This window comes from Maylandia zebra, linkage group LG5 (genome assembly GCF_041146795.1).
Source record: "Maylandia zebra isolate NMK-2024a linkage group LG5, Mzebra_GT3a, whole genome shotgun sequence".
In the NCBI taxonomy this organism is placed as follows: domain Eukaryota; kingdom Metazoa; phylum Chordata; class Actinopteri; order Cichliformes; family Cichlidae; genus Maylandia; species Maylandia zebra.
This window is the reverse complement of record NC_135171.1, coordinates 27665740-27692577: the sequence shown is the minus strand read 5'-3', so window position 1 is coordinate 27692577 and position 26838 is coordinate 27665740. Positions and strand designations below refer to the sequence as shown.

Here is a 26838-nt window from a genome sequence, read left to right as displayed (position 1 = left end):
CTTCAATTAACAGTCACCACATATCTTGTTAAATAAATCATCGCATACAAATCAAAAAATAAATAAAAGTATATTTGCTGCTCATGTCTTCTGTGCGCGATAACCAGCTGCTGTAATAAATGTATTATGATGATGATGGTGGTGATGATGATGATTATTGTTGTTGTTATTCAAATTATTTATGTTTCTTTATTGAGTATAATAACACTGGACTGTGTACAGTAGAACAAAACATTGTCTATCCCGAACACAAACTTTAGTCCACTTCAGTCCGAGCTCAGAGCTGTAAATGTGTTGTGATCAGTGGTTTTATATGTGTTTACTTTAATATTTATTTTCCCCCAGTGTTAAGTTTACAGTAGCTAATTAAGACAATCCAGCCTACAAATGCAATAGAGTATATGCAGAAAACAGTGTTGGAAAATAAAAACATTAGACTAAGGATAAAATATGTAGTGAAACTACAGGGTCAACGTGATCTATGAGAGTTTGTTTGTGCTAATGCTGATCCTTATTTCAGCAAGGTTTGTCTTGGATCCTTTTTTAAATGATAGTGATGATTGTTAAACATTGTCATGCTGGACTGGCATCAGTTTATTGTGGATGAAAGAATGGGTTTGGCAAAGGTTTGGCAACCACGGCTGTAAACAAGCTGCCATCATTCTGTAGTAATGATTTCAGAACCAAGATCTTGGGAAGTGTGTAGAGAAAGAGCAGACTGATAGGAGAGCATAGAGGGACCATGTTAGGCTCTAAACTACTGTGCTGTTGAAAAGCATTAGACGGGTAAACTTTGCTGTCCTTGCCTTGCTCATGTCTCTATCTTTCAATATGGTTATAGATCACAATGTTGACCAGCATGGCAAAGATCCCATCTAAGAGCTATTTCTGGCAACATTTTGGTGAAAATGTGTGTAAGATTACACTCAAATCAGCAGGAAGTCAGTTGGAATAGCCTTTATTTCTTCTGTTTTTTTGCTTTTGTGCTCTGATTTAAGACTGGACATTAATCTTCAGCCTCACGTTTTAGTCTCTGAAGAGAGCCACTTTAATATAAAGTGTTGTGCAGTCTTTAACAAAGACGTATAGACAGTTGTTATTTATTAATAATAATAAAAGAACAAAACATCATAAAAATGCATTTTTTTAATTTGCTGAATCAGGTCAGGTATCCAGCTCTGTCTAATAACAAAAATATGACTTTCTGTGGAAAAGATGATTTATACCTTATTACAGTACACTTAATATAAAGTAGTTTCAATGACTTGTTGTCTCACATCAATCAGTGACATAAAGCATAATGTGAAAAAGTCAAAGATAAATTCTTTTAATTGCCATTTTCCTCACAGGAAAAACATTTCAGATAATGTTTTTCAAAGATATGAAAAGCGGCTCCCAAACCACAAAACTTCTTCCCGCTGATGCAGATCAGGTCAAAGTAAGGCATGCGCTGGGTGTGACTGCATGTTTCTGGAGAAAAAGTCTGTCTACAAGGCTGTGGAAAGACACACTTCGCCCAGCTGATACTGAGGTTTGGTTTGAGCTTCAAAATGGTTTTCCTGGCCTTTGAAATTGAGCCTGTGAAATTCACGCATGATGACTGACAGAGACTTCCCCTTGGTCTCAGGCAGGAAAAGGCCAACATACAGTGCAGACAACAGGCAGATCGCTGCAAAAGGCACAAAGCAGTACTCACGCAGCCCGCTCTGTGAAGGGAAAACAAAATGTTATCAGTCATACGTTTATCAAACACTACATTAAAAATTCTGTGTATTCAAGTTATCATTGGGAGAAACAAGCTGTATTTAGCTAAGTACATTCACTATTTAAAAAAAAAGAGGGGGCAACATCAGGAAGGGCATCAATTCACTTATGTCAGGAGTGTTTAACTCCAGGCCTCAAGGGCCGGAGTCCTGCAGGTTTTAAATGGTAAAATGGTAAATGGCCTGCATTTGTATAGCGCTTTACTCAGTCCTTAAGGACCCCAAAGCGCTTTACACTACATTCAGTCCTTCACAAACTGGTGACGGAAAGCTACATTGTAGCCACAGCTGCCCTGGGGTGCACTGACAGAGGCGAGGCTGCCAGACACTGGTGCCACCAGGCCCTCTGACCACGACCAGTAGGCAAACACGGGGTTAGTATCTTGCCCAAGGATATTTGTCATGCAGCCAGGAGGCAGCCAGGAGGCAGCCTGGGATCGAACCACCGACCTTCTGGCTGACCTGCTCTGCCACCTGAGCTACAGCCACCCCAGGTTTTAGATGTGTCCTTGATCCAACACAGCTGATGTAAATGAATAAATTACCTCCTCAACATGTCTTGAAGTTCTCCAGAGCCCTGGTAATGAACTAATCACTTGATTCAGGTGTGTTATCCCAGGGTGAGATCTACAAACTGCAGGACACCGGCCCTCGAGGCCTGGACTTTGAGACCCCTGGAGTAGTGAGTAGTGGGAGTAGGATTCACACCCATCCACTTAGAAAGCTGTATTTTGATATTTTGCAGTTATACATTTTTTTAAGCCATATACTAAAAGAAATATTAAAAGAGGATTCTTTTGTACATCACTTATAGGGCCTGTATATTGATATACTGATGCATCATGACTGTTAGTCCCTATTGTGGGTTGAACTCCAAAAATGCTGCTCCTAAATTTGTGTTCTTACCAGCTCCAATATTAAGATGGTAAGCTATCTAATAGTCAGCATTTTAACACAAATGGTATATAATTGTAATGTTGGAGGAGTGCTACTGTCTCATTTGGCATCTTGGTTTTCCGACATGGACTAAACCCATGTGACCCACTGGCTTTTCTTTTCTTTTCTGTTTTCTGTAGTGGTAGAGCTGGGACCCTATTCAGAGAGACAAGTAAATGTCAAACACCACACTGAAAACTAACCTATCTTTGTACCATCTAGCCATCTCCACTAATAAATAACATGGTAACATGAAAAGCGCTTTATACAGTGCCCCAGTCTTGTCTTAGTAATAATATTATTGGCATATGAACACCATTCTTGTGCTTATTTCTCCTCGCTGCAGGTTTGCTAATTGGATGGATGCATGGACAGATGGACAGACGCTGACTAAAGTGTGGATGTAGCAACAGACTGACTACTAAAAATGGGAAGATCATTCCAACGACGAACAGGTTGAGCCACATCATGGAGCCAGCAATCATGTAGGCTGCCGGCCGAGCCGCCTGATTGAAGATCTCTGTGGGAAGAATGCCAGTCACTCCAGCTGAGAAAAAACAAAAAAAACCAAACAAAACCGTACTGGTTAGATATATCAATATAACATATCAATATAACCACTGTATCACACTTTTACACACTCCTGCAGTACTCTGTAGTGTATCAGAGTTTAAAGTGATACAGTGTGTAGTCATTTTACTTTAGTTGTGGAGATGAACAAAGGAGTAGCCAACCAAGTAAGATGCTGAAAACTGATAAAATGTAGTAAATATGTTGATCTAAATAAGTAAAATGTGTAGATAGTAAAACACGATGACATTTTGTTTCAAATGTATGTTTGAGTACTGAAACATTTTGAACCTGTCGCATGTAAAATCCCGGTAAAAGACTTACCTGGTCCCATGCCAAAGCTGAGAATATAGGTGTAGACACAGGTCATGGTCAGGTACGACATCCAGGTTGTATGGTGCTGTGTGCATGTGGGGAGGAAAGCAGTGAGCAACTCCTAGTCAAGAACATTATTATATCTGACAGAGACCATAGAGTTGTGACAAGAGAAGTCTGTAAAAACCCCAAATCCCAAATATGTCACATCACTTTCTACTTTACCCAATGTATATACTATATACTATATATACTATATATATATATATATATATATATATATATATATAAAATTTAGGGGTGCAACGATACTCGTATCGATATTGAACCGTTCGATACAGTGCTTTCGGTTCGGTACGCATATGTATCGAACAATACAAAATTTGTCATTTATTTTTATCAACTTTCCTTCTGACGATGCTGTCTGTGTTGAGCGCTCAGTGAATCTGCGTTCGACTACTCCGCCTAGGCTGCACTGTCGAGCGCAGATCCACTGAGCCTTCAACACAGACAGCATCATCAGAAGGAAGAGCGCAGGGCAAGCTAGCAAGACAGAAGTTAAGGTCTCCTTGCAACATGGCAAATTGAACCTCTCCCACCCTCATTCAGATCTGGCGTTTGGAATTATTTTGGTTTTCATGTGACATATGACCCTGAAGGTAAGCGCGTCATGGACTAAAGTAAAACAGTATGTTGGATGTGCCACGCAATGCTCAATTACATGGGTGGGAACTAGTGTGTTAGCGCGGTTAGCTCGTTAACGTGTTGGCCGTCTAGCCCCACGCAGGGGTAGCTCGTTGACGGAGATTTGCCGTGTTGTGGCGTTGACGTCATTTCAACGAGATTAACGCTGACAGCACTAGTGGGAACACAACGAATATGACTGCACATTTACACCGACATCATCCTAGTGCAAAGACAAGTGGAAGCAGACTGTTACTCCCCTCGAGTCGTAATAAAGCTCAACTTGTTCCTTGTGTTTTAACTGACATTTATTTCGGACAGGAGGATTCTTCGACATGCCTTAACTTGTAATGATGTCCAACCACAGCCGATACAATGCCGTCAGAACTAAAAAGAAATACAAACTTAAATGAATATTCTTAATAAAGCCCCTAAGCATTATATATGGCGAAACATTACAACAAAACAATCAATAAAATACACATTACACCTCACACTGCGGTAATTGCACTAGAATATCACGCAACACTAGCATATTTACATACAATGAAAATAAACAAAAGAAAACATTTACCTCATTGGCCTCACTCAAAGGGAATAAAACTTTAATCCTTACATCGTGGGGAGGTCCAAAAAAGGCACTCTTTTATTTATCTTACTATTTACTATCTTACTGTGGACGTGCAAACCTCGTGGCTCGTCTCAATTAGCTTGCTGAGTGTGCCAGCCAAAAATACCCTCTTAGCAACAACAGACGGAACTATAGAAAAGGTTCCTATCTAATTGCACAATTAGTAAAAATAACACATTTAAACATATAAATCCAATGAACAAAACATGAATTACTATTGATTTATTTCTTAATATTTCAACTACTAATTGTTTCAACCTTACATATCTAATAAAATGAACTTAAATGCGAGAGTTGCCTATGACGGCAGCTACACTCCCACCAAATCACTTGTGATTTCCACCTATGAACTTATGAAATGTAAACTAATCTGCTTCTAATAGTGTCACAGTCTTGTGTATAGGTCTGTCAAGTAGAACTGGTTTACTCAGTCTCTTTCCATGGTCATCTAACAATGAGTCACTCATTAACAGTTGTACTTTGCGTATACATCCATCTTCACTCGGGTGTATGGCAACAACTTTGGCCAACTTCCAGTCGTTTCTTGATGCTTGGTCATCTTGTACGATCACTATGTCATTGATCTTTGCATTTCTGTTTGTTTTGTGCCACTTTTGTCTTTGTTGTAGGCTCAACAAGTACTCTTTCTTCCATCTGTGCCAAAATTCATTGGCCAAGTACTGGACTCTACGCCATCTTTTGCGAAGATACAAATCTTCCTTTACAAAGTCTCCTGGTGGTGGCAGTATTACTGACGACTTCATGGTCAACAGAAGATTAGGTGTAAGTGGCTGAGGTCCAGTAGGATCGTTGAGTAAATGTGGGGTGATAGGTCTGCTGTTAACTATCGCCATCACTTCATAAAGATAGGTTCTTAGAGATGAACTGTCCAATGATCTGGATGACTGATCCAGAATGGTTGTCAATACACTTCGGATCGTACGAATTTGCCTTTCCCAGGCTCCACCCATATGACTGGCAGAGGGAGGATTCATCACAAACTCACAGCCTAGCTGTTTCAAACTTTCCTGATCCATTTCCTTTACTGCTTCCAGAAACTCACGTCTGGCTCCAACAAAATTGGTGCCTTGATCTGATTGCAACTGACGTACATTCCCACGCAAAGCGATGAAAGAACGCAGTGAGTTTAGAAAAGCGTCGGTTGACATATCATCAAGCAGCTCTATGTGCACCGCACGAGAGCATAGACAGGTAAACAGAAGCCCGTAACGCTTCAGTTCTTTTCTTCCTTCTTTAATGTAGAATGGGCCGAAACAATCCATCCCACAATACGTGAAGGGAGGGGTGGTCTCCATTCTCTCACTTGGTAGGTTTGCCATCTTTTGCTCTTCTCCTCGACGTCTGAATTTCCTGCACTTAATACAGTTGTAGATAAAGGATGATACTGCTTGACTGCATCCTAGTATCCATATTCCGTTCGATCTCAGCTCATTTATCGTCATGCCCCGTCCTTGATGTTTCACCCGCTGATGATAGTGATCAATCAGTAACTTTGCGATATGGCAAGTCTTTGGTAAGATGACCGGGTGCTTGACGTGTGGCTGCAATGTAGAACGCTCTAATCTACCTCCCACTCTAAGAACACCCTTCTCATCCAGGAAGGGATCGAGTCGATAGAGTCTATTTGTTCTGTCCTTGGGTAGATCCTTTCGCGTTTGAAGTGCCTTGATTTCCTTGCAGAAGATTGATCTTTGTACAATGGATATGACTTTAAGCTCGGCTTCTTTCCTTTCTTCAAGGTTAGTGGCTTTATTGCTTCTCCTTTCCAAGCCCTTAAACTCTTTCACAAATCTGAGAAGTCTTGCCATAGCTTTGACCAACCTTGACCAACTGGAGAATTTCAGAAAACGTTCTGCCAAAGAATTTGTTTCTGTAGTTGTATGGAGTACAACAACTTTGCGTACTTCTGGATCCTCTGCATCAAGTTTCCCCACCGTGACTTCTTCGTGGGGAAGTTTCTCTTGCCAAAGAAAACTTGGACCACTAAACCAGTTGGAGGTAATGAGGTCTTTGGCCTTCAGTCCGCGCGAGGCATGATCTGCTGGATTGAGATCTGATACCACAAACTTCCATTGCATCGGTTGAGTGCTTTCCTTAATACGCTGAATGCGATTTGCAACGAAAACATGGAAACGTCTCGCATCGTTGTTGATATATCCCAAGACAACTTGAGAATCTGTCCAGAAGAATTCTTGAGCATCTTCTAGCTCCAACTCTGCTTTGAGCATGTCACTAATCCGCACTGCTACAACTGCTGCAGACAGCTCCAATCGTGGCACCGTAGTAACCTTCGTGGGTGCTACTCTGGACTTGGCAAAGACAAGAGCGCAGTGGACTTGTCCTGCTTCACTGACAGCTCTCAGGTACGTACAAACACCATACCCTGAAACACTTGCGTCTGAGAAATGGTGAAGCTCGTACTTCTGAACTGTTTGAAAATCTTTTGGCACGTAACATCTGTCAATTTTGACATCTGCTAGATTTTTTAGATCCAACAACCAGGACTCCCACCGTGACTTCAGATCGCTTGTGAGTGGTTCGTCCCAATCTGCTTTCTTTCGACACATTTGCTGTAGTATCTGCTTCCCAAGTAGAACAAAAGGTGCCACAAAGCCAAGTGGATCGTAAATAGAGGCTACTGTGGACAACACTCCTCTTCTGGAAAGTGGCTGCTCGTTCACAACTACTCGAAACTGGAAATAATCCGAGTCGATGCACCATTTGACACCTAGGGCTCTTTCAATTTGTTGCTCGCCCAGTGACAAGTCCTTTCTTACTGTTTCTGCACAATCTTCTTCCGGTAGCGAATTAAGCACTTGCTTACTGTTTGAAACAAACTTGTGAAGTCGCAAGCCTCCTGTGCTGCAAAGTTCCTTTGCTTCCTTCACCAAACGAATTGCCTCTTCTTCTGAGTGGAAACTGATAAGACCATCGTCCACATAAAAATTTCGCTCAATGAATCTTATGGTAGCTTCACTGAACTTGCCTTGACCTTGTGCAGCAATATACTTGAGACCAAAGTTCGCACAGGCAGGGGAAGAAGCAGCTCCAAACAAGTGTACGCGCATGCGATAGACAGATGGAGTAGAGTTGAAGTCTCCATTGTCCCACCACAAGAAGCGAAAGTAATTTTGATCTTCTTCTCTGACTCTGAATTGATGAAACATGCGCTCAATGTCGCACATCACTGCAACTGGACCTTTCCGAAATCGGCACAGGACCCCCACTAGAGAGTTGGTTAACTCTGGCCCTGTAAGCAGGTAGTCGTTCAAGGACACCCCTCCGTACTTTGCTGAACAATCAAACACCACTCTTATTTTGCCAGGCTTTTGAGGATGATACACTCCATGGTGTGGAATGTACCAGGCAGGGCCTTTGTCCAGGTCTACAGAGGGAACTCTTTCTGCATCACCACGCTCTATAGTCTCTCTCATGAACTCTGTGTAGTCTTTGTGGTATTGCTTGTCCTTCTCAAATCTTCTCTTCAAATTTTTGAGTCTGTGTTCTGCACAGCTCCGGTTGTTTGCCAGACTTGGTCTGTCTTCCTTAAATGGCAAAGGTAACTCACAGTGTCCATCTGCTTTCATCTTCACTCCTTCTTCCATTATGGAGATGAACCTTAAATCTTCTTGTGAGAAGTGTGAATCTTCCACCTTTCTTTCATTGAAGTCGGACTCGAGCACTTTAATTACATCTGCAGATGTGACCACCTCTTTGACTTGTGTGCGACAGACGTATTGCACTTCTTTGACCAACTGCTCAGCTGACTGATTGGGTGTCACTTCCTTGACAATGATCTTGTGGCTACATCCTATGGCATCCCCATAGTCAACACATGGATTAGCTCCTCCAACTATTGTCCAGCCAAGGTCTGTTCTTTGGGCAAAAGGTTCATTATCTTTTCCCGCCACAACTTCTCTGGGTACCAACACTTGTGAACAATTGTAACCAATGAGCAGGCCTACGTCACATTCAATCAGTGGAGCGATTTCTTCAGCCAGGTGCTCTAAGTGTGGCCACGCTCTTGCTGTCCTTTGTGTGGGAATATGACTCAAATTCGCAGGAATAAACTCTCTTGTGTATGTCACAGGAAGAGGAATTCTCCTTGAAGAAGAGAAACCTCTGACCTGTAACCCAGACAGCCTTTGACTTGGTACTAAAGTGTCTTTAGAAGACATTGTCGAGAGCTTTAACTGCACACATTCCTTCTCTGCATCCAGAGCATCTGCCTTTTCCTTCAAGACGAATGTCGTGTCACTTTGGCTATCAAGAAGAGCATAGAGAAGAATCTCATGTTCAGGATTGCTTGTTGTGGATAACCAAACTGGAATGATTGTAGATGTGAGATTACTTCTGTCACTTTGAATCACACGGTTTGATATTGCTTCACTTGGTGCTTCCTTGGGTTTGGTTTCTCTACTCTCTTTATTGCCTTCCATCCCTTTCATTTGTGGTTCCTTGTCACTTTCTTTTTCTTTCCTTTTCTTTGAGGTTTTGTCTCGTTCCTCATGCAAACATGTCGGGTGTTTCCCTTTACATGTGTCACACATCTTTCTCCTTTCACATTTCTTTGATTGGTGTCCAAAGCCTAGACATCCAAAGCACAGTCCCTTAGTTTGCACAAATTTGACTCTTTCACTCAAGACCTTGTCCATAAACTTCCTACATGTGTGAATGCTATGATTTGAGTTTTCACAAAACACACATTTTTTTGTGTTGGACGTCTCTTCTGCAGCACTCACTAGCACCTTTGCTCCAACACTTCTTGTCTTGAAAGATTTCATTTTCTCTGAGTCACCTGCTTTGAGTGCATGAAGCGATGTTACTGGATTGCACGCAATCTTGGCTTCTCTCGCAATGAAGTCAACAAAGTGGCTAAATGTTGGAAAGGAACCATCTTGTTCTTCAATTTCAATGACCTTTCGATTCCATCTTGCTGACAACCAATCAGGTAGCTTGCTTAGCATTCTCTGATTCTCATTGCAGTCATTCAAAACTTCAAGACCTTTAACCTGAAGCATGGCCGCTTCACATCCTCTGAGAAAATCTGAAAATTCTCGAAGTTCAACGCTATCCTTGTTCCCAATCCTTGGCCATGATGTCAACTTATCTCTGAAAGCTTTGGTGATTACAAATGAACTTCCATATCTTTCCTCCAAAATGTTCCATGCTGAGTAATAAGCACGCTCTGTTCCCAACAGAAAATAACTCTCAACAGCCTTTCTCGCCGGTCCTCCAACATACTTGTGAAGATAGTAAATCTTTTCATTCACTGGGATGTTCTTTCTGTCTATCAGCATTTGAAACGACATTTTCCAATCCTTGTACTTGAGAGGATCTCCGTTGAAGACTGTAGGTTCTGGTACTGGTAGGCGACTTATGTGAATGGACTCAGCTAGAGCTTGGGCCAATGTTGTGGTACTATCTTCCTGTTTGCTTTCTCTTGGTTGTGACCTTAAGTTGGCTTGTGGCATATCAAACGGCTCTGCATTTGCATTAAGTTGCGAATGTGCAAACTGATTCATCGGTTTAGCTGTGACATTTCTCCGTTTGCTCCTTTCGTGCAGAAGGTCTGATATTTCTTCATCTGAGCTTCCTTCGTCATTGTACACTTTCAAACGTGCTTTAGCAGCATTCATTCTCTTTACTGTTTCTAGCCTTTCAAGCTCTCTTCGCTTTTGCTCTAAGGCCTTCTGTTTCTCAGCATTCTCTGCTTCAAGGATTTCAAGTGCCTTTCTTTCACTTTCCAATTCCTCCATAATCTTCAGAGTTGCTTCAGTAGCTGCAAGCTCTGCAGCTGCTTCTTGCCTCTTTACAGACAACTTACTTGAGCTTCTTGATTGCCTGCTATTCGAACCTTTGGATCTTTGAGAGGCGGCAGAATTGAATGCTGATCCTATATCACTCCAGTGAACCAATCTCTCAGAAAGTTCTTCGTCTTCTTCTGCTGCTAATTTTTCTTGAGCTAGCTTTATCATCTTTTGAGAAACCGCATCACAGGTGTCCACTCTGCGGCGAGTGTCTGCATCAGGAGTTTCATGATTGCGCAGTTCATCATAAACTTGTTTCACTTCTGCCGAGGTATGTTCAACTCGGCCGATAAGCTCTTTAAGTTTTGCACTAACAGGTTCTTCAAGTGCCTTTTTGCCTTGTTTTGCAACAACTTTCCACATTTCATAACTGACTTTGAAGCGAGCTTGAAGCTTGTTCACCTTTTCATCATGTAGTGCTTGGCCCCTTTCAGTGAACTTCTTAACTCTTTGACTTTTCCTCAAACTTCCTTCTTTAGTAGCTTTACTTGTGCATGGTTCTGGCAAACTTTCTTGCTCTTCAAAAGCTTCTTGCTGCTCCACAGCTTCAGTGTCACAGCCTTCTTGCTCCATGTCACAGACAGTCAAAGGTATTGTACTACACTCAAGTCACCTAGGTCAACTTAAATACGTGAATAGTCACCTTATGAAGCACCTAGGACCTTAAATTGCTTTACTTTAAAGAGTCAACTTAAACATATGTCACAAACTCTTAAACCAAAATAGTAAATTGCTCTTCACTTGTAGTAAAACAGAAAATAACCTTCAATGTCAAACAAAATACTATAATGTGACCTTTAAATATCTAATGCAGTCTTAAAATAAGCAAACCCTTATAATCAACTTAAACGTACCTTAATTACAGTTACTTAGCATAAACAACAATAACATGAGCTTAAACTTTTGCTCCAAACCACCACACTTCCACTTTCATTGCTTGACAGAGTCCCTTTAAGATGAGCTAAAGAAATCTACTCTCCACATTTAACTTGTATAAACGTGTTACTTCTTTGTAGCTTAACCAAGCTGCACCGCTGGACTCTGGTTGCTTTATGAGATGTCTGTGTGTGTGTTTGAGCGTCTTTGATGCTTGAGAGAGACGCGAGCTTAATCACGTGACCCGGCGCGCTGTCGGCTCGGCTCGGCTCAGCTCCGCTCCCGCTCGGCTCCGCTGCGGCAGACCTCTTTCTCCTTCTCTCTCCTCCAGCACGAAGCAGGCTGAGTTCTGACTGTTACTCCCCTCGAGTCGTAATAAAGCTCAACTTGTTCCTTGTGTTTTAACTGACATTTATTTCGGACAGGAGGATTCTTCGACATGCCTTAACTTGTAATGATGTCCAACCACAGCCGATACAATGCCGTCAGAACTAAAAAGAAATACAAACTTAAATGAATATTCTTAATAAAGCCCCTAAGCATTATATATGGCGAAACATTACAACAAAACAATCAATAAAATACACATTACACCTCACACTGCGGTAATTGCACTAGAATATCACGCAACACTAGCATATTTACATACAATGAAAATAAACAAAAGAAAACATTTACCTCATTGGCCTCACTCAAAGGGAATAAAACTTTAATCCTTACATCGTGGGGAGGTCCAAAAAAGGCACTCTTTTATTTATCTTACTATTTACTATCTTACTGTGGACGTGCAAACCTCGTGGCTCGTCTCAATTAGCTTGCTGAGTGTGCCAGCCAAAAATACCCTCTTAGCAACAACAGACGGAACTATAGAAAAGGTTCCTATCTAATTGCACAATTAGTAAAAATAACACATTTAAACATATAAATCCAATGAACAAAACATGAATTACTATTGATTTATTTCTTAATATTTCAACTACTAATTGTTTCAACCTTACATATCTAATAAAATGAACTTAAATGCGAGAGTTGCCTATGACGGCAGCTACACAGACAAAAACAACAAGCATGCATGCTACAAACTTTACCCGAGTCATTTAGACAGCCGTTAGCACATGATTCTCCTTATGGGGACCTGATATGTTTAATATTGTGGCGAGCTCAGACAAGGAGGAGACGGAGGTGTCGTTTGGTCTTGCTTCCCGTGAGCTAGCCAGGGAGCACAGCCGTTTATTGACATCTGCAGAAGAACACTGCCGCTAGCTAACTGCTCAGCGCGGCAACAGCACAGCAGCAACAACAACACACAGAGCGCCCTCTGACCCCGGAAGGACACACCGTCGCAGCGAGAAGGCGTCACCCGTCACTATGGCAACATAAACAAAACATAACTGTACAAACAGAACCCCGAACAGCCCTGACCCGCTACATAGCCCCCACCTAAGGGGTCAGTCGTCCCCGACGACCCCATTTCCCCACACAAAGTCCTGCAAATGTCCAGGTGCCTTCTTTTGTCACTCGGGTCAGAACATGGGGTGCCACCATCATCCCACTTCTGACACCAATGTGGCGAGCTCAGACAAGGAGGAGACGGAGGTGTCGTTTGGTCTTGCTTCCCGTAAGCTAGCCAGGGAGCACAGCCGTTTATTGACATCTGCAGAAGAACACTGCCGCTAGCTAACTGCTCAGCGCGGCAACACCACAGCAACAACAACAACAACACCACACAGGGCGCCCTCTGACCCCGGAAGGACACACCGTCGCAGCGAGAGGGCGTCACCCGTCACTATGGCAACATAAACAAAACATAACTGTAAAAACAGAACCCCGAACAGCCCTGACCCGCTACAATATGCTGCTGAGAATATAGCCCAGAAGAAGCGTATAGTATAGCTTTTATTTTGGAAAGAGCCATTTCTCTGTAATAAACTCTCTTTTCCAAAGATGAGTGATTCCTCAATCAGATACAGGGCTTGCATTTTGCAACCCCAGTCGGGCTACCAAACTCTCTCTGCCCTGCCCGTCGGGCTATTGTAGGAAAGAAGGTGCGCATTCGCTGTCAAAAAAAAAAAAACGCGCACAAGATATGAAGTTGCAACGCGTGTTTGCATACATAAGATTTTCTGGAGGAGGACAGACATTTGTTTAAAACTCTTAAAGATGTCGAAGAAGCTCCTTTAAGCAATTACTTTGGTGTTCCTCTACCTCCAAAGAAATGTCAGAAGGAGTCCGAACCACAAAAGAAGCACGTATTCTCGGAAAAGTGGTTGCAGGAGGTGAGCTGGCTTCAAACAAATGATGAACGCACAGAGATGTGGTGAGGAATGTGCCGTGAAAATCCCACTTTAGCGGACAAAAACAGTGCTTTTTATATGGACGCAAACGCGCCTTGCAACTTCTTATCTGGTGCGCGTCTTTTATTTTGACAGCGAATGCGCACGTGCGGACCACTTATGTGCACCCGTGTAAATAACATAATGTTCTGCCGGGTGTGTTGTTGGTTTTCTCTCGATTTCTGAGTCGACAAGCGCCTTTGTTACTGGGACCAGTCATTTTAAGAAAGGCCCCCATTAGAACCCATGAGAAATGCAATGTGGTATCGCAAGAAATAAGTGGTTATATAAATATGAGTATACATAATAGTTATTATTCATAGATACCTACATCCTAAGTTCCTGTTAATCTTCTGAAAGAAACAGAATGAATGTGTTGTTACAATGGTAATGCCAGGAGAGGCAGTATTAGTTCTGTGTTACATTAATGTGTAAGGAAGTGGAAGAAGAGTGTGTCCTGTAGGAGGCAGTAGAAAATGGATGCTCATGTTCTGTACATGCCCTGAAAGTAAGGTTCAGTAAACCAGTGCAACGATACCCCGGTGTAAGGCTCAGTTATTGTATTTTTATTTTTTGAAGATGCAACATCTTTTTGGCGACGAGGACGTTTAGGGGGAAGGAGTTTGGGCGATCGGACTGAAAGAAAAGAGAAGAAAATAAAGTGATGGAGTCGGCTACAGGTTTGGCTAGCTTTTCAAAGAATGCAAAAGTTTTCGGCTGGAAATAGAAGGCAGTGACCTCGAAGCGGAAATGGCTACAATTGGTACGCTAGTAGCGTTCGATCCAAAGAATCAGACTTGGGATGAGTACACGGAAATACTCGAGCAGTTTTTCGCAGCTAACGGGATCGACGATGCAGAGAAACAAAGAGCGATATTAATAAGTGTCGTCGGAGCAGCGACGTACAGCTTGATGCGAAACCTTCTCAGCCCGGCCAAGCCCAAAGACAAAACCTTCCAAGAGCTGGTGCTTCTGATGAAAAATCACTTCGATCCGAAGCCCAGTGAAATTGTGCAAAGGTATAAGTTCGACTCTCGCTCCCGCAAGCCGAATGAAACCGTCATGGAATATGTAGCGGAGCTGCGTCGCCTGGCACAGGATTGTAACTATGGCAACACGTTACAACAGATGTTGAGAGATAGGATCGTCTGCGGAATTAAGGATGACCGAATTCAGAGACGTCTCTTGTCAGAAATAGATCTCACTTTTGACAAGGCTCTGTCAATTGCAGTAGCCATGGAGACTGCAAATAAAAATGCACAGGATCTGCAGACCTCAGGGGCGTCAGCAAAATGTTTCAGTCTCGCTAGAGGACAACAGGAGAGTCGTACCTTTAAAGCAGAAAATAAAGAGTGTTATCGTTGCAAAGGAACCAAGCACACAGCAGCAGACTGTAAGTACAAACAAGAAAAATGTCATGCTTGTGGTAAAATGGGACACATAGCTAGAGCTTGTAAAAGCAAGACTAAACTGAACCAGAAAAAGTATGGATCGACATATGTAAAGAAAGAAAAAAAGCAGAGTTCACACTACAGTACTCACAATGTGGGCGAGAAAGCAGATAACAACAAAACTGATAGCTCTGAAGATGACTCTTTTATGTTGAACTGTGTCAAGTGCAGTCAAGGGCACAAAAGAAAACTGTTCAAGTTAGGGCGTGGCAGTGCGGTACACTTAAGAAGAGTAGACCCCTACACTGTGGATATGCAAATTGATGGGAAAAAGGTGAACTTTGAAATAGACACTGGATGTTGCCTAACAGTCATGAACGAAGCAACATTCAGAGAAACAGGGAAAGACAGCAAGCCCCCCAGCCTGCAGCCCATCAAAATCAAGCTCGAAACTTATACAGGGGATCCTGTTAAGGTGATTGGTGCAACACGAGTCAGCGTCAAATACAAGCAGCAGAAAAAACATCTGCCCCTGGTGGTGGTCGAAGGCGACGGCCCCAGCTTGCTAGGTCGAGCTTGGCTCGAGGAAATTAAATTGGACTGGGGTGAAGTGAAAAACAGTCCTCACAACAGAAAGCTGCACCAAGTCAAAACAACAGAGAAAACACTTCAGCAAGTGTTAAGTAAACATGAAAATGTGTTCAAAGAGGAGTTGGGCACCCTGAAAGGAATGAAAGCTGCTATTCATGTGAAAAGTGATGCCACCCCACGCTTCTTCCGTCCGCGTTCTGTCCCCTTTGCTATGCGAGCAAAAGTCGACGAGGAAATAGACCGACTGTTGAAAGAAGGCATCATCTCGCCAGTGAAATATGCTGAATGGGCGGCACCAGTAGTGCCACTCCTGAAGCCCACAGGGACAATAAGACTGTGTGGGGATTACAAGCTTACTGTAAATACCGTGGCTTCACTGGAGCAGTACCCCATACCCAGAATGGAGGACTTGTTTGCCACACTGTCCGGGGGTAAGCAGTTCTCAAAATTAGACATGAGCCACGCTTACCAGCAAATCCTCTTGGATGACGAATCGAAAAAGTACGTGACAGTAAACACATCGCGGGGGCTGTTCACGTATAACAGATTGCCTTTTGGAGTGGCCTCTGCTCCAGCAATATTCCAGAGGACCATGGAAAGTCTTTTGAAGGGGATACCTCATGTAGCAGTGTATTTAGATGACATCTTAGTGACTGGAGTGGATGAAGTAAGCCATCTACAGAACCTGGATGAGGTGTTGACCCGGTTGGAGGAAGCTGGGTTGAGGTTAAAGAGGTGCAAGTGTGCCTTCATGCAAGAGAAAGTGGAGTACTTGGGGCACATAGTGGACGCCCAGGGGCTCCACCCAGTGGAAAAGAAAGTTAAAGCAATCATGGACGCACCTACCCCCACAAATGTCACTGAACTGAAAGCATACTTAGGTTTGCTAAATTACTACAACAAATTCCTTCCAAACCTGGCAACCCGGTTGGCACCCTTACATGAACTTTTGAGACACGAGGTACGGTGGACATGGCAAAAGAGACAAGAGGAAGCATTCCAGAAATCTAAGAACCTGTTGAACTCAGCAGAGGTGTTAGTTCATTATTCTGCTGACCGTGAGTTGGTTCTCTCATGTGATGCATCCCCATATGGCGTAGGCGCCGTATTGTCACATAAGATGGAGGATGGAAGCGAGAGACCTTTGGGGTTCATGTCACGCACACTCTCTCCTGCTGAGAAAAAGTATTCTCAGCTTGACAAAGAAGGTCTAGCTGTGATATTTGGCATCAAGAAATTTCACAAATACTTGTATGGCCGAGTTTTCACGATTTACACAGATCATAAACCCCTAATCTCACTGTTCAATGAAAAGAAGCCTATACCTCAGATGGGCTCACCAAGAGTACAAAGATGGGCCGTGACATTGAGTGCTTACGAGTACAACATCAGGTACAAGCCAGGAAAACATCATGAAAACGCGGATGCGCTCAGCCGGTTGCCGGTACCAGACTCAGCACCTGAGCGAGAGATGGCTGAGCAGGTTTTGATGATGGATGTACTGGATGACACATTAGTGGACACTGCACAGATCAAACGATGGACAGCTAAGGATGTCTTGTTGTCGCAAGTCCACGAGTACACCTTAAAAGGCTGGCCAACTGAGACCGACACCTGTTTAAAGCCGTATCGACAGAGAAAGCTGGAACTGAGTGTGAGGGATGGTTGCGTGCTCTGGGGAGCCCGAGTAATTATTCCCACCAAAGGCCGAGACAAAATATTGAAACTCCTGCACCAGACTCATACAGGCATGTCGAAGATGAAAGGCTTGGCAAGGTCGTATGTATGGTGGCCAGGGATGGATGAGAACATTGAAAGAGAAGTGCAGGCATGTGAGGAGTGTCAGAAACACTCCAAGTCACCACCTACTGCACCATTACACCCTTGGGAGTGGCCGGAGTCACCATGGTCCAGAATCCATGTGGACTATGCAGGGCCTTTCCTCGGGGAGATGTTTCTAATCATTGTGGATGCTCATTCCAAGTGGATGGACATTTACCCTGTGAAATCCTCTACATCACAGGTAACTATAGAGAAACTGCGCCAGAGTTTCAGTGTGTTTGGACTACCTAAAATGTTAGTTTCAGACAACGGAACATGCTTCACAAGTGCTGAATTTGAGTCATTCATGAAGCAGAATGGAATTGACCATGTAAGATCAGCACCTTTCCACCCTTCTTCAAATGGGCTGGCTGAGAGGGCGGTCCAGACCTTTAAGGAGGGGATGAAGAAAGTCAAAGGTGATACCTTGCAAACCAGACTGTCCCGATTTCTGTTCAGTTATCGCATCACACCGCATGCCACTACTGGTTTATCACCTGCAGAGTTGATGATGTCACGGAGACTCAGATCAGTTTTGGACTTGCTCATGCCTGATGTGAAAACAAAAGTGCAGCACAAACAATTGAAACAGAAAGAAAATCATGACACCAAGAAAAGACTGAGAAGTTTCACACCAGGAGACAAGGTCTTCATCAGAAACTACTCCTATGGCCCGAAGTGGATTCCCGCAGTCATTGTGAGAGCATCGGGTCCAGTGTCTTACATTGTTACCATTGGATCAGGTCAAACTGTGAAGCGGCATGTGGATCAGGTGAGAGCAAGAGTGGCTGACACTGTTCCCAGTACACCAGACAGGGAGGTGGAGCCATTGCTTGACAAAGAATCAGTGCCTGAGTGCTGCTTGCCATCAGAGTTGGACACATCGCCACAACCTCCGGCAATGGAGTTGCCTTATGCTCCGGAGACTCCAGCTCCCGGAGACTCCTCAGGGACACCCGTGTTGCGACGTTCCCAGAGAGAGAGACGTCCACCAGAGACTTTAAAGGACTTTGTTAGGTAGTGTGAGATCTTCCAGAAATAGAGCAACAATGCGCTCTGATCTCACAGGAAGGACGTACCTTCCTAGTTAGAAAAAAAAAAAGAGAAACATGGAAACCTATGTACAGTTGTATGGTTGTATGGTTACCTTAATTACATGTTGATTGTTTGTTAAGCATTCTTTAGATAAACAGTTATTTTGTAAGTCAAGGGAGTTGTTGACTTAAGGGGGGAGGAGATGTGGTATCGCAAGAAATAAGTGGTTATATAAATATGAGTATACATAATAGTTATTATTCATAGATACCTACATCCTAAGTTCCTGTTAATCTTCTGAAAGAAACAGAATGAATGTGTTGTTACAATGGTAATGCCAGGAGAGGCAGTATTAGTTCTGTGTTACATTAATGTGTAAGGAAGTGGAAGAAGAGTGTGTCCTGTAGGAGGCAGTAGAAAATGGATGCTCATGTTCTGTACATGCCCTGAAAGTAAGGTTCAGTAAACCAGTGCAACGATACCCCGGTGTAAGGCTCAGTTATTGTATTTTTATTTTTTGAAGATGCAACATGCAAGAAATGCATTATTGCTCAGTCTGCAATATCTTTCCCAGAACAAACACCAATTGCAAATAACATACGAAAAATAAACCTGAAAAATCTGTTTAGAACAGCGTATTATGTTGCAAAGAGTGAACTACCACTGGCAAAATTTAGCAGTCTTTGCAAACTTCAAAAAGCAAATGGCCTAGATCTTGGTTCCACTTGCCTCTTACCTGTGACTTCAGCGGAAATTTCAAATTCAGGATCTGACACAGACTGATTCATGTCATACACAGTTCTTACAAGTTCATAGAAATTTCTGTTCAATTAGAACCAAGTATTTGAGTTGATGATTGTAATTTTTATACAATGTTGTAATTTGTTTTTCAACAATTTTTTGATTAATGTTTTGTTTCCTTTACAATATTATACTTTAATGTATAATATTGTAAAGGAAACAAAACATTAATCAAAAAATTGCTCCCTTTTTTATTCGGGCTACTTACATTTATTTTGGGCTACCAAAAACTGAAGAGTCCCTGCCCGAAGGGCTACCAGGGATTTTGAAATTTTGAGAGCCCTGAGATATATTTATTTTTTTTAATTACTTTTGTTTCAGCAACATTAAATTTAAAAACTGTACTTTTGAGTTAAAATATATATTTATAATTTTAATAAATGACAAATTAAAAAAGGCATGAACAATTCTTTTGTATCGAAAAAATATGGAACCGTGACACCAAAGTATCGTATCAAACCGAACCGTGAATTTTGTGTATCGTTGCACCCCTAATATATATATATAATGTTCTTCCTCTACCCCCCCCCCCCCCCCCCCCCCCCACACACACACAATTTTTGCACATGTCGAGGAGCGTGTCAGGCTACATTTCACTGTGTGTTATACTTGTATAACTATGCATGTGACAAATAAAGAACCTTGAACCTTGAACCTCTATTGTTTGTCCATTATGCATTTCTCTTCTCTCTAGATAAATATCAACATGTGCCTGAATGCTAGCTCACAATGCCTCCCAGTGGTTCGATTTTGACACTGATGTGTCTTAGTTCCTTACCACTGGTTAAAGCTCATACAAAATAATCATAATCCTTAATAAAGTACAGTAACTATCAAGAACTAGATGGCTTTAGTCACTTTAGTCAATCTGGGGAAACCTGGTTTAATGACAGTACAGATGACTACGATAACACCTAAATTCAATATTGTGTGTGCATATATATATCACATAAATGAGCTGATGTTCACATTTAAAGTAAGCTGATTACCTCAAATGACAGAGCGATCGTGAAGACGACAGCCCAGAAGGTCATGAGGGTGAAGCCTCCTGCCAGCATGAACCTCCGACCTTTGTGCTCTACCAGCAGGTTCTAAGAGAATCGTAATGTGCATCAGACTCTGTTCTTATTGTGTCAAATGAGAACATGAGAGTTAGGTAACCAACATATAGCAGAAAGAATGACTGAGCGAAAGCAAAGTATTTTTATTTTATTAGTATTAGTTTTTGAAGAAAGCAAAGTGGAGTAAACATACTCAGAATATGGCTGTTAAATACTTTGTTTAGAGGTAAGCCCATCTCTCTCTTGTGTCATTTATAAACAGTTAATGTATTTGTAGTCAAAATGGGCAGCCTCTTTTTAAGTTGGGAAGGCTAATGCTGCAAGTAAATAACTTTATCTGCGTCTTTGCAATGAATTAGATAAATAGTTTAATAGAAGTCAGTCAGTTAACGTTAGATACAAACAACTATCCAGATTTTTCTAAAGGAATCAGAATCTGTCTACTCTGACCCCTGAAGTTCATTACACAAACTACAATAATGGTGTCACAATAACACTACATGAAAACACAAGTTTGAAGGTTTACAGACCTTCAAACTTGTGTTTGCTTCTTTGCTCTTTTCATTAACCTATTAAAATCTCGTTACTGCTGTGAAGGTCAATAAACTTGTATGAAAAACTTTTTACATTTAAACAGACAAACAAACAAGATAAACCCCATAATTCTGTAGCTCGTAGGACCACTTTAGCAGAAATCACTCAAAATATTCCTTTTCTGTATATCAGTCTTTCACATTGTTGTGCAGGAATTTTAGCCTACAGTTCTTTACAGTGTTGCTTCAGTTCATTGAAATGTGCAGGCATTTGTTTGTGCACACCTTTCTTAAGGTACTGCCACACTTTTTCAGTCAGGTTGATGTATGAACAACACCTTGTTTATTCTCTTTTCAAGTCATTCTGTTGTAGATGTTCCCCTGTACGGGGTATGTATGGGCCAAACCAGAAAACTTCCCAAACTTCTGCTTTTATAGGACACAACACATGCTGATGATCCATTAATCAAGTGTATTTAAATATCAGTGCCTGACTGCTACCTACTCTCTTAATTCCTAGGGAAGCAGGAAACATATCATTAAGTTTATTTTGTTTTTATTTTTTGTCAATTATTAAGGATTAAAGTAAAGGGAGCATCAGCTACTGCTTGTGTCTTTATTTTCCCTGCATGCAATGGCTCTGTCCCCCACCGGAGAGGCACTCCCCATTGTTACAGAACTGTTAGTTTAACTTGGTGTCTTTGTATCCACAGAAAGATTCAGAAATACCCAGAAAAACAAAAGGGTTATAATGACTCTTTAGCAATTCAATCAATTTTTTACAGACTTCGTAGCTATGCGTAACGTTGTGCAACCTGCTAAAATGATTGCTGTATCACATTTACGCAAGGTCATGTAGGTGTTCCCACTTACTGGCTGCATATACACTAGTAGGGGTTATTTTCAGTCCTTATTCTGCAGCCTTCAATACAGCTTTAAAAACAATGCAAACAGTCTCTCTTTGGATGTAGCTGGTTACATAATGTGAGCTTTAATTATGGGTACTTACACACATTATACAGGCTGTGAATTCACATGTCCCGGTGCCGATTGTAGCATACTGGATTTTGTCATCTGATATTCCAGCCTCTTTAAACACATATGATGCATAAAAGTAAATCTGCAAGAAAAACAGAAGATGTGAGGTCACTTAAAACCATCATTCGATTTTCACAAGATTTTAATAAGCTGATTACGGTAGTATTTGTACAAAGGTAATAGTGTTAATACCCACTGCCCTCTCTAAAACCTCAAGCATGTGGTTAAAAGCCTTGAAACACATGATCATGTAGTCAGCGCTTTTCCTCATGACAAACTTGTAGCTCTCAAATTTAGTCTGTATGTGTGGCATGAAGGTTCCTATCAGGCTCTTCAAGCAAAACAACAGGCATCACATATTATTCATTCAGCAGTACAGTGAGGCCTGATACTTAATCACCAGCATACATAATTAATGTGACATGCAGAAACACTAAGAAACCCATCCATCATCTAAAATTTCTGATCAACTTTCAAATTAACCTGTGGCCAAACAAACATCTGATGCATTTCAGGATAAGTTACAGCGATCCTGACACACCCTCACAGCCAGAACACACACAAAACATCTCTCAGATCACAGCACGGATGAAATTTCTTCTTACCGAGTCATTGCCACAGAGCTGCATGGCACTGCTAATGATCATGACAGAGATGAGCTGCCAGCGTACAGAGCGATCAGTAAAAAGCTCCCAGGGGTGGCTCGCCCTCATTCCTTTGGTTTCGGCCTGTTCTTGCAGGATCTCATCCAGCTCGCTACTCTGGACCTCACAGCCTCGCAGGCGTCTCAGAGCTGAACATAAAAATCAAAAAATAAAATTAACACCTGATAATGATTTCTGTCTAAAATATGTTTTTATATGAAAAATATCCTGAGCTGAGAGTAGGGGGTGATGTACTGTTCGCTGCTGGTTGACATAATACAGTACGCACCATTAATACAAGCCTCCTTGTCTCCTCTATCAATGAGCAGATATCTGGGACTCTCTGGGAACCATGGCAGGGTCAGGAGCTGAATGAGTCCAGGAATGGCATTACTGGCAAGAAGGTACTGCCAACACGGCTCACTGCCCAAAATCTCTCTTTAAAGAAATAATCCAGAGTGTTACTGTGGATATTTGTGAAATCTACTTAACACATTTCTTTGTCAACAGATTATAGAGTATATGGACAATTATAAGCTGCACGATGAACAAACCTGAGTCCGACCACCTGTCCTAACACGACACCGAATGCTGTAAACACAGCTGATGACAAAGAGATAGCTCCTCTTAAGTGCTTTGGTGCACTTTCTCCAAAATACATGGGCTGCACATTCATGCTGATACCTGTAGAATGATCATGTCCTTTTAGGAGTGTTTGTTGAATAGTTATTTTTATTATATTATAAAATATATTTTGCTTGCATTGCTCTGTTATACCTGAGTTTACCGGTTTGCATGCATATTACTTATATGTTGTACTAACATACCGGCATTTATTCCAACCAGGACACGTGAGATCATGATCATCTCAAAAGATCTGGCGGTTCTACTCGTCAGTGCTAAAAGTGCAGCAGTCATGAGAAAAATGTTGTTCAGCAGCAGGCACTTCTTCCTTCAGGAGAAAAAAGAGGACAGTTATTTTTAATTATTATTATTTTTTTAATACAGACTGATGGATGAGATGTTACGTCATATTACAAGACCACTACGCAGAAAAATTTATTCTAGAGCTTTGGTTGAGTGTCACAGGAAGACTTGAACATTGTTAGACTTTTAGTTTTGTGGACACAAGAAAAAAAACCCAAAGCTTCATCATTTAAAAGCACTACAGTAAAAGTGCAGGAATCAATCATAATCAACATGAGTATAAAAGAAAAAACTCAAGTCATTATATAAATATGTAGTGTTGTGCAAAAGTCTTGGGACAAGTCTCCTTTCTTTATATTTAGTTTCCAAGGATCTAGACTTCTTGTAACTTTTTGAAACAAATGAACCAGTTTTAGTATCTTTCAGCTTTTTGTTATAAGCAACCTGTTGTAAAGCACATAATTTGTCTACATTTCTTTCACTGAATTTATGAAAATGTAAAAGATAGCACAGTTTGAAAGCATAAAATAGTATTTTTGCACCACCAAGGTGCTAATAGCTGAAAAGTGTGCTATTTTTGGCATGGTGTGCAGTGTGTCCTTAAAAAATTTGAGGAAACTGAAGACAAGAGAAAAACAGAAAGTCTCTTCATCTTGACAGAGAAAAGAACAAAAGGCAGCTAACATCCAACAAGAGTTCTGAATACCTTAAAGCAGCCTGGAGAACGATTCCTGAAGACTACTTAAAGAAATTACAAGAAAAAAAAAGCTGCTTAACACAGTTCAGAGTGTGTTCAAGAGTAAAGGGGGTCATACCAAATACTGACTTGCAAACTCGTTGGAATTGTTCAATTTTGTATATGCTGTATTTTCACATATGTTTGCACACTGCTCCTACTTTCTATTTTCCTAGCACAGTATAAAGAAATGAGTAGTGGTGCAAGACTTCTGCAGAGCAGTATTTACACGTGATGGAGGAAAGTAAATGAACGATCTATCATTCGGACAGCAGGTTGATCATTTGTTCTTTGCATGTTGAAGTCTCAATTTGTAACCTAGTGCACATGTGCTTTTACACCTTTACACGTGCATTACCTCCCAAAGCGTATGGTCATAGGTCCTGCAATAAGAGCTCCAGCAAACCCCCCCAACGAGAAGATGGAGACAATGATTGTCCAGACTAACGTCACCTGGTATTCCTCCAGCTGGACGTCCCATCGCTCCAAGAATGTTTCGTTGATAAAACTTTGGATAAACTGTGAGAGAAGAAGAGTCAGGCCAGCACTTATTACCACTTTCATTACATCTGAGCCACACTGTAGCTCCTTTAGCCAGTTTTTATTATTGATCTTCTCAGCAAAGAAACCTTAAATATTATATTTTATGAATCCACATCAGGAAGCAGGTGTCAGTGTTATTGTGAATTATCAAAAGGTTACAGAATTGTTTGCTTCTGGGTAAAGTTTGTGCTCTTTAATCAGTGCAGCTGCTGGGCAAAACATAACACTGCATCCAGAATCAGTTCCCAAAAAACCCTGAAACCAATACAATAAGAATGACTAATCACAGGCACAAGTAACCCAATTCTTGTTTTTGCCAAATTACACCGTGACCCAAATGTGAAATAACAGGCAAGAGTTTTCATAAGTAGCTAAGTACATGTACTATCAGTGCATGACTCTTGTCAACTCTTTTAGAAACCATATGTACTCACACGTATGTGTATAGCTATAAAGTAATGGCAGGAAATCATTTAAAATACAAAAACTTACAGTTGTGGGAGCATTCATTATTGCCAGGTTATATCCATACTGAAGAGTCCCTCCAATGGATGCAGAAGCAATCATCAGCACCAGTGTCAGAGGACTGCCCTGTTAAAATAAACAGACAGACATACAGACAGACAGATAGCTAGATCACAGTTGTTTTGTTTTGTTGTTACATTGTCTTAGAAAAAAATTATGTGTGTTAGAAATGTAGTAAAATCACATTTAAAAACTAAAGCCTGTCACATTACCCTGCAAGGTGTATCACCTAAACAGCTACCAAGTAATATAGCCATGCTGCACATCTGCATAAAGCTTCTACAAACACAGTAAAGGTATTTTAAACTCCAAAACAGACGATTTACTAAAAAAGACAAATTTGCTCAATTACCTTTTGTGCACCAGCATGCGACATTGTTGGTCAAAGGAGGTGGTAAAATGCTAAAAAGAAGTGGCACGATCAAGTCTGAAAACAAACCAGGCGTCAGTCCCCCATCAAATAATCCTCTACGCACAAGATCAAGCCTGATTGGCTGCAGTTTTGCAATCAGCAGGTTGACGCACACACACGACCAAATAGATCACTGAGCTGATGTATTACCAGATCTTTTCAAATGCCACTGTAATGATTTACCATCTTGCCAGTGTGCGAGTGTGATAACAATTAATGTCACTTGGTGCTGTCAGTCAGTAATTAAGAACAGCAAAAATGAAATCAGTGAAGCTGCCCAACCATAGAGGAGTACAAGGAGGTACTCCTGATAAATTCCAGTATATAAAAAGTACCTATTTGCACGAAAGGATACACATCAATATCTCAAATTTGAATAAAACATCTACAAACAGAACGTGCGATCTAGAACTGATCTCAGTACACTCAAAAAAATATGTTTGTTACGTAAATACAATGCAAAACTTTTAATGGAATCTGGCGATTTAGATAAGCAAATAACCATTATCAATTATTATTATCAATTAATTAGATAACATTTCATAGCTTCCTGCAGGCGCTCGCATTACTTACATGAATCTTAAGATGTTGCTTTTCCTGGTTAAGTCGATATTTTGTCTCTACACGCTGAATTGTTGATATCGTTTATATATTATATGTTATATTATATATTTTAAAAATATTTTTAATAAAAGTATTATTATTAAGTGTCCTTCTCCATAAACTTGCTGTTTATGTCCAGCAGATGGAGCTGGTTTGATATGCTGCTGCTGTTCTTTTATGGCATTACAAAGGAAACCGCAGCGGATGCAGGGGAGTAGTTTAGCAGTTTTATAGGTGT

At 41.3% G+C, this 26838-nt stretch overlaps 2 protein-coding genes and 1 long non-coding RNA gene across 3 annotated transcripts; 1 reads left to right on the top strand and 2 right to left on the bottom strand.

Moving 5' to 3' along the window:
• Positions 1 to 941: 941 nt before the first annotated feature.
• Positions 942 to 26069, bottom strand: slc2a11a (solute carrier family 2 member 11a). Its single transcript, XM_004548767.3, has 12 exons — positions 25938 to 26069; positions 25553 to 25651; positions 24876 to 25036; positions 23682 to 23806; positions 23409 to 23538; positions 23144 to 23292; positions 22816 to 23003; positions 22182 to 22292; positions 20568 to 20669; positions 3594 to 3669; positions 3119 to 3246; positions 942 to 1706 (listed from the first exon to the last, which is right to left on the bottom strand). The coding sequence occupies exons 1-12, from the start codon at positions 25959 to 25961 to the stop codon at positions 1488 to 1490; spliced, it is 1512 nt and encodes a 503-aa protein (XP_004548824.1). The 5' UTR covers positions 25962 to 26069; the 3' UTR covers positions 942 to 1487.
• Positions 2349 to 3180, top strand: LOC143418646 (uncharacterized). Its single transcript, XR_013098666.1, has 4 exons — positions 2349 to 2445; positions 2578 to 2688; positions 2840 to 2945; positions 3046 to 3180. It is a non-coding gene; the product is annotated as an uncharacterized LOC143418646 (long non-coding RNA).
• Positions 3678 to 12688, bottom strand: LOC143418645 (uncharacterized). The gene is made up of 2 exons (XM_076884159.1): positions 12285 to 12688; positions 3678 to 12097 (listed from the first exon to the last, which is right to left on the bottom strand). Exon 2 carries the CDS (start codon positions 11301 to 11303, stop codon positions 5265 to 5267), a length of 6039 nt encoding a protein of 2012 aa, XP_076740274.1. The 5' UTR covers positions 11304 to 12097; positions 12285 to 12688; the 3' UTR covers positions 3678 to 5264.
• Positions 26070 to 26838: the final 769 nt, after the last annotated feature.

Excerpts from the sequence above, each read along its gene's own strand:
- LOC143418645 (XM_076884159.1), bottom strand. The coding sequence starts at position 11,303 with ATGGAGCAAGAAGGCTGTGACACTGAAGCTGTGGAGCAGCAAGAAGCT.
- slc2a11a (XM_004548767.3), bottom strand. The coding sequence starts at position 25,961 with ATGTCGCATGCTGGTGCACAAAAG. Across the intron at positions 23,293-23,408 it reads GGACAGGTGGTCGGACTCAG|AGAGATTTTGGGCAGTGAGC; the intron begins GTTTGTTCATCG and ends ATTTCTTTAAAG. Across the intron at positions 22,293-22,815 it reads AGCTCTGTGGCAATGACTCG|ATTTACTTTTATGCATCATA; the intron begins GTAAGAAGAAAT and ends TTTTTCTTGCAG.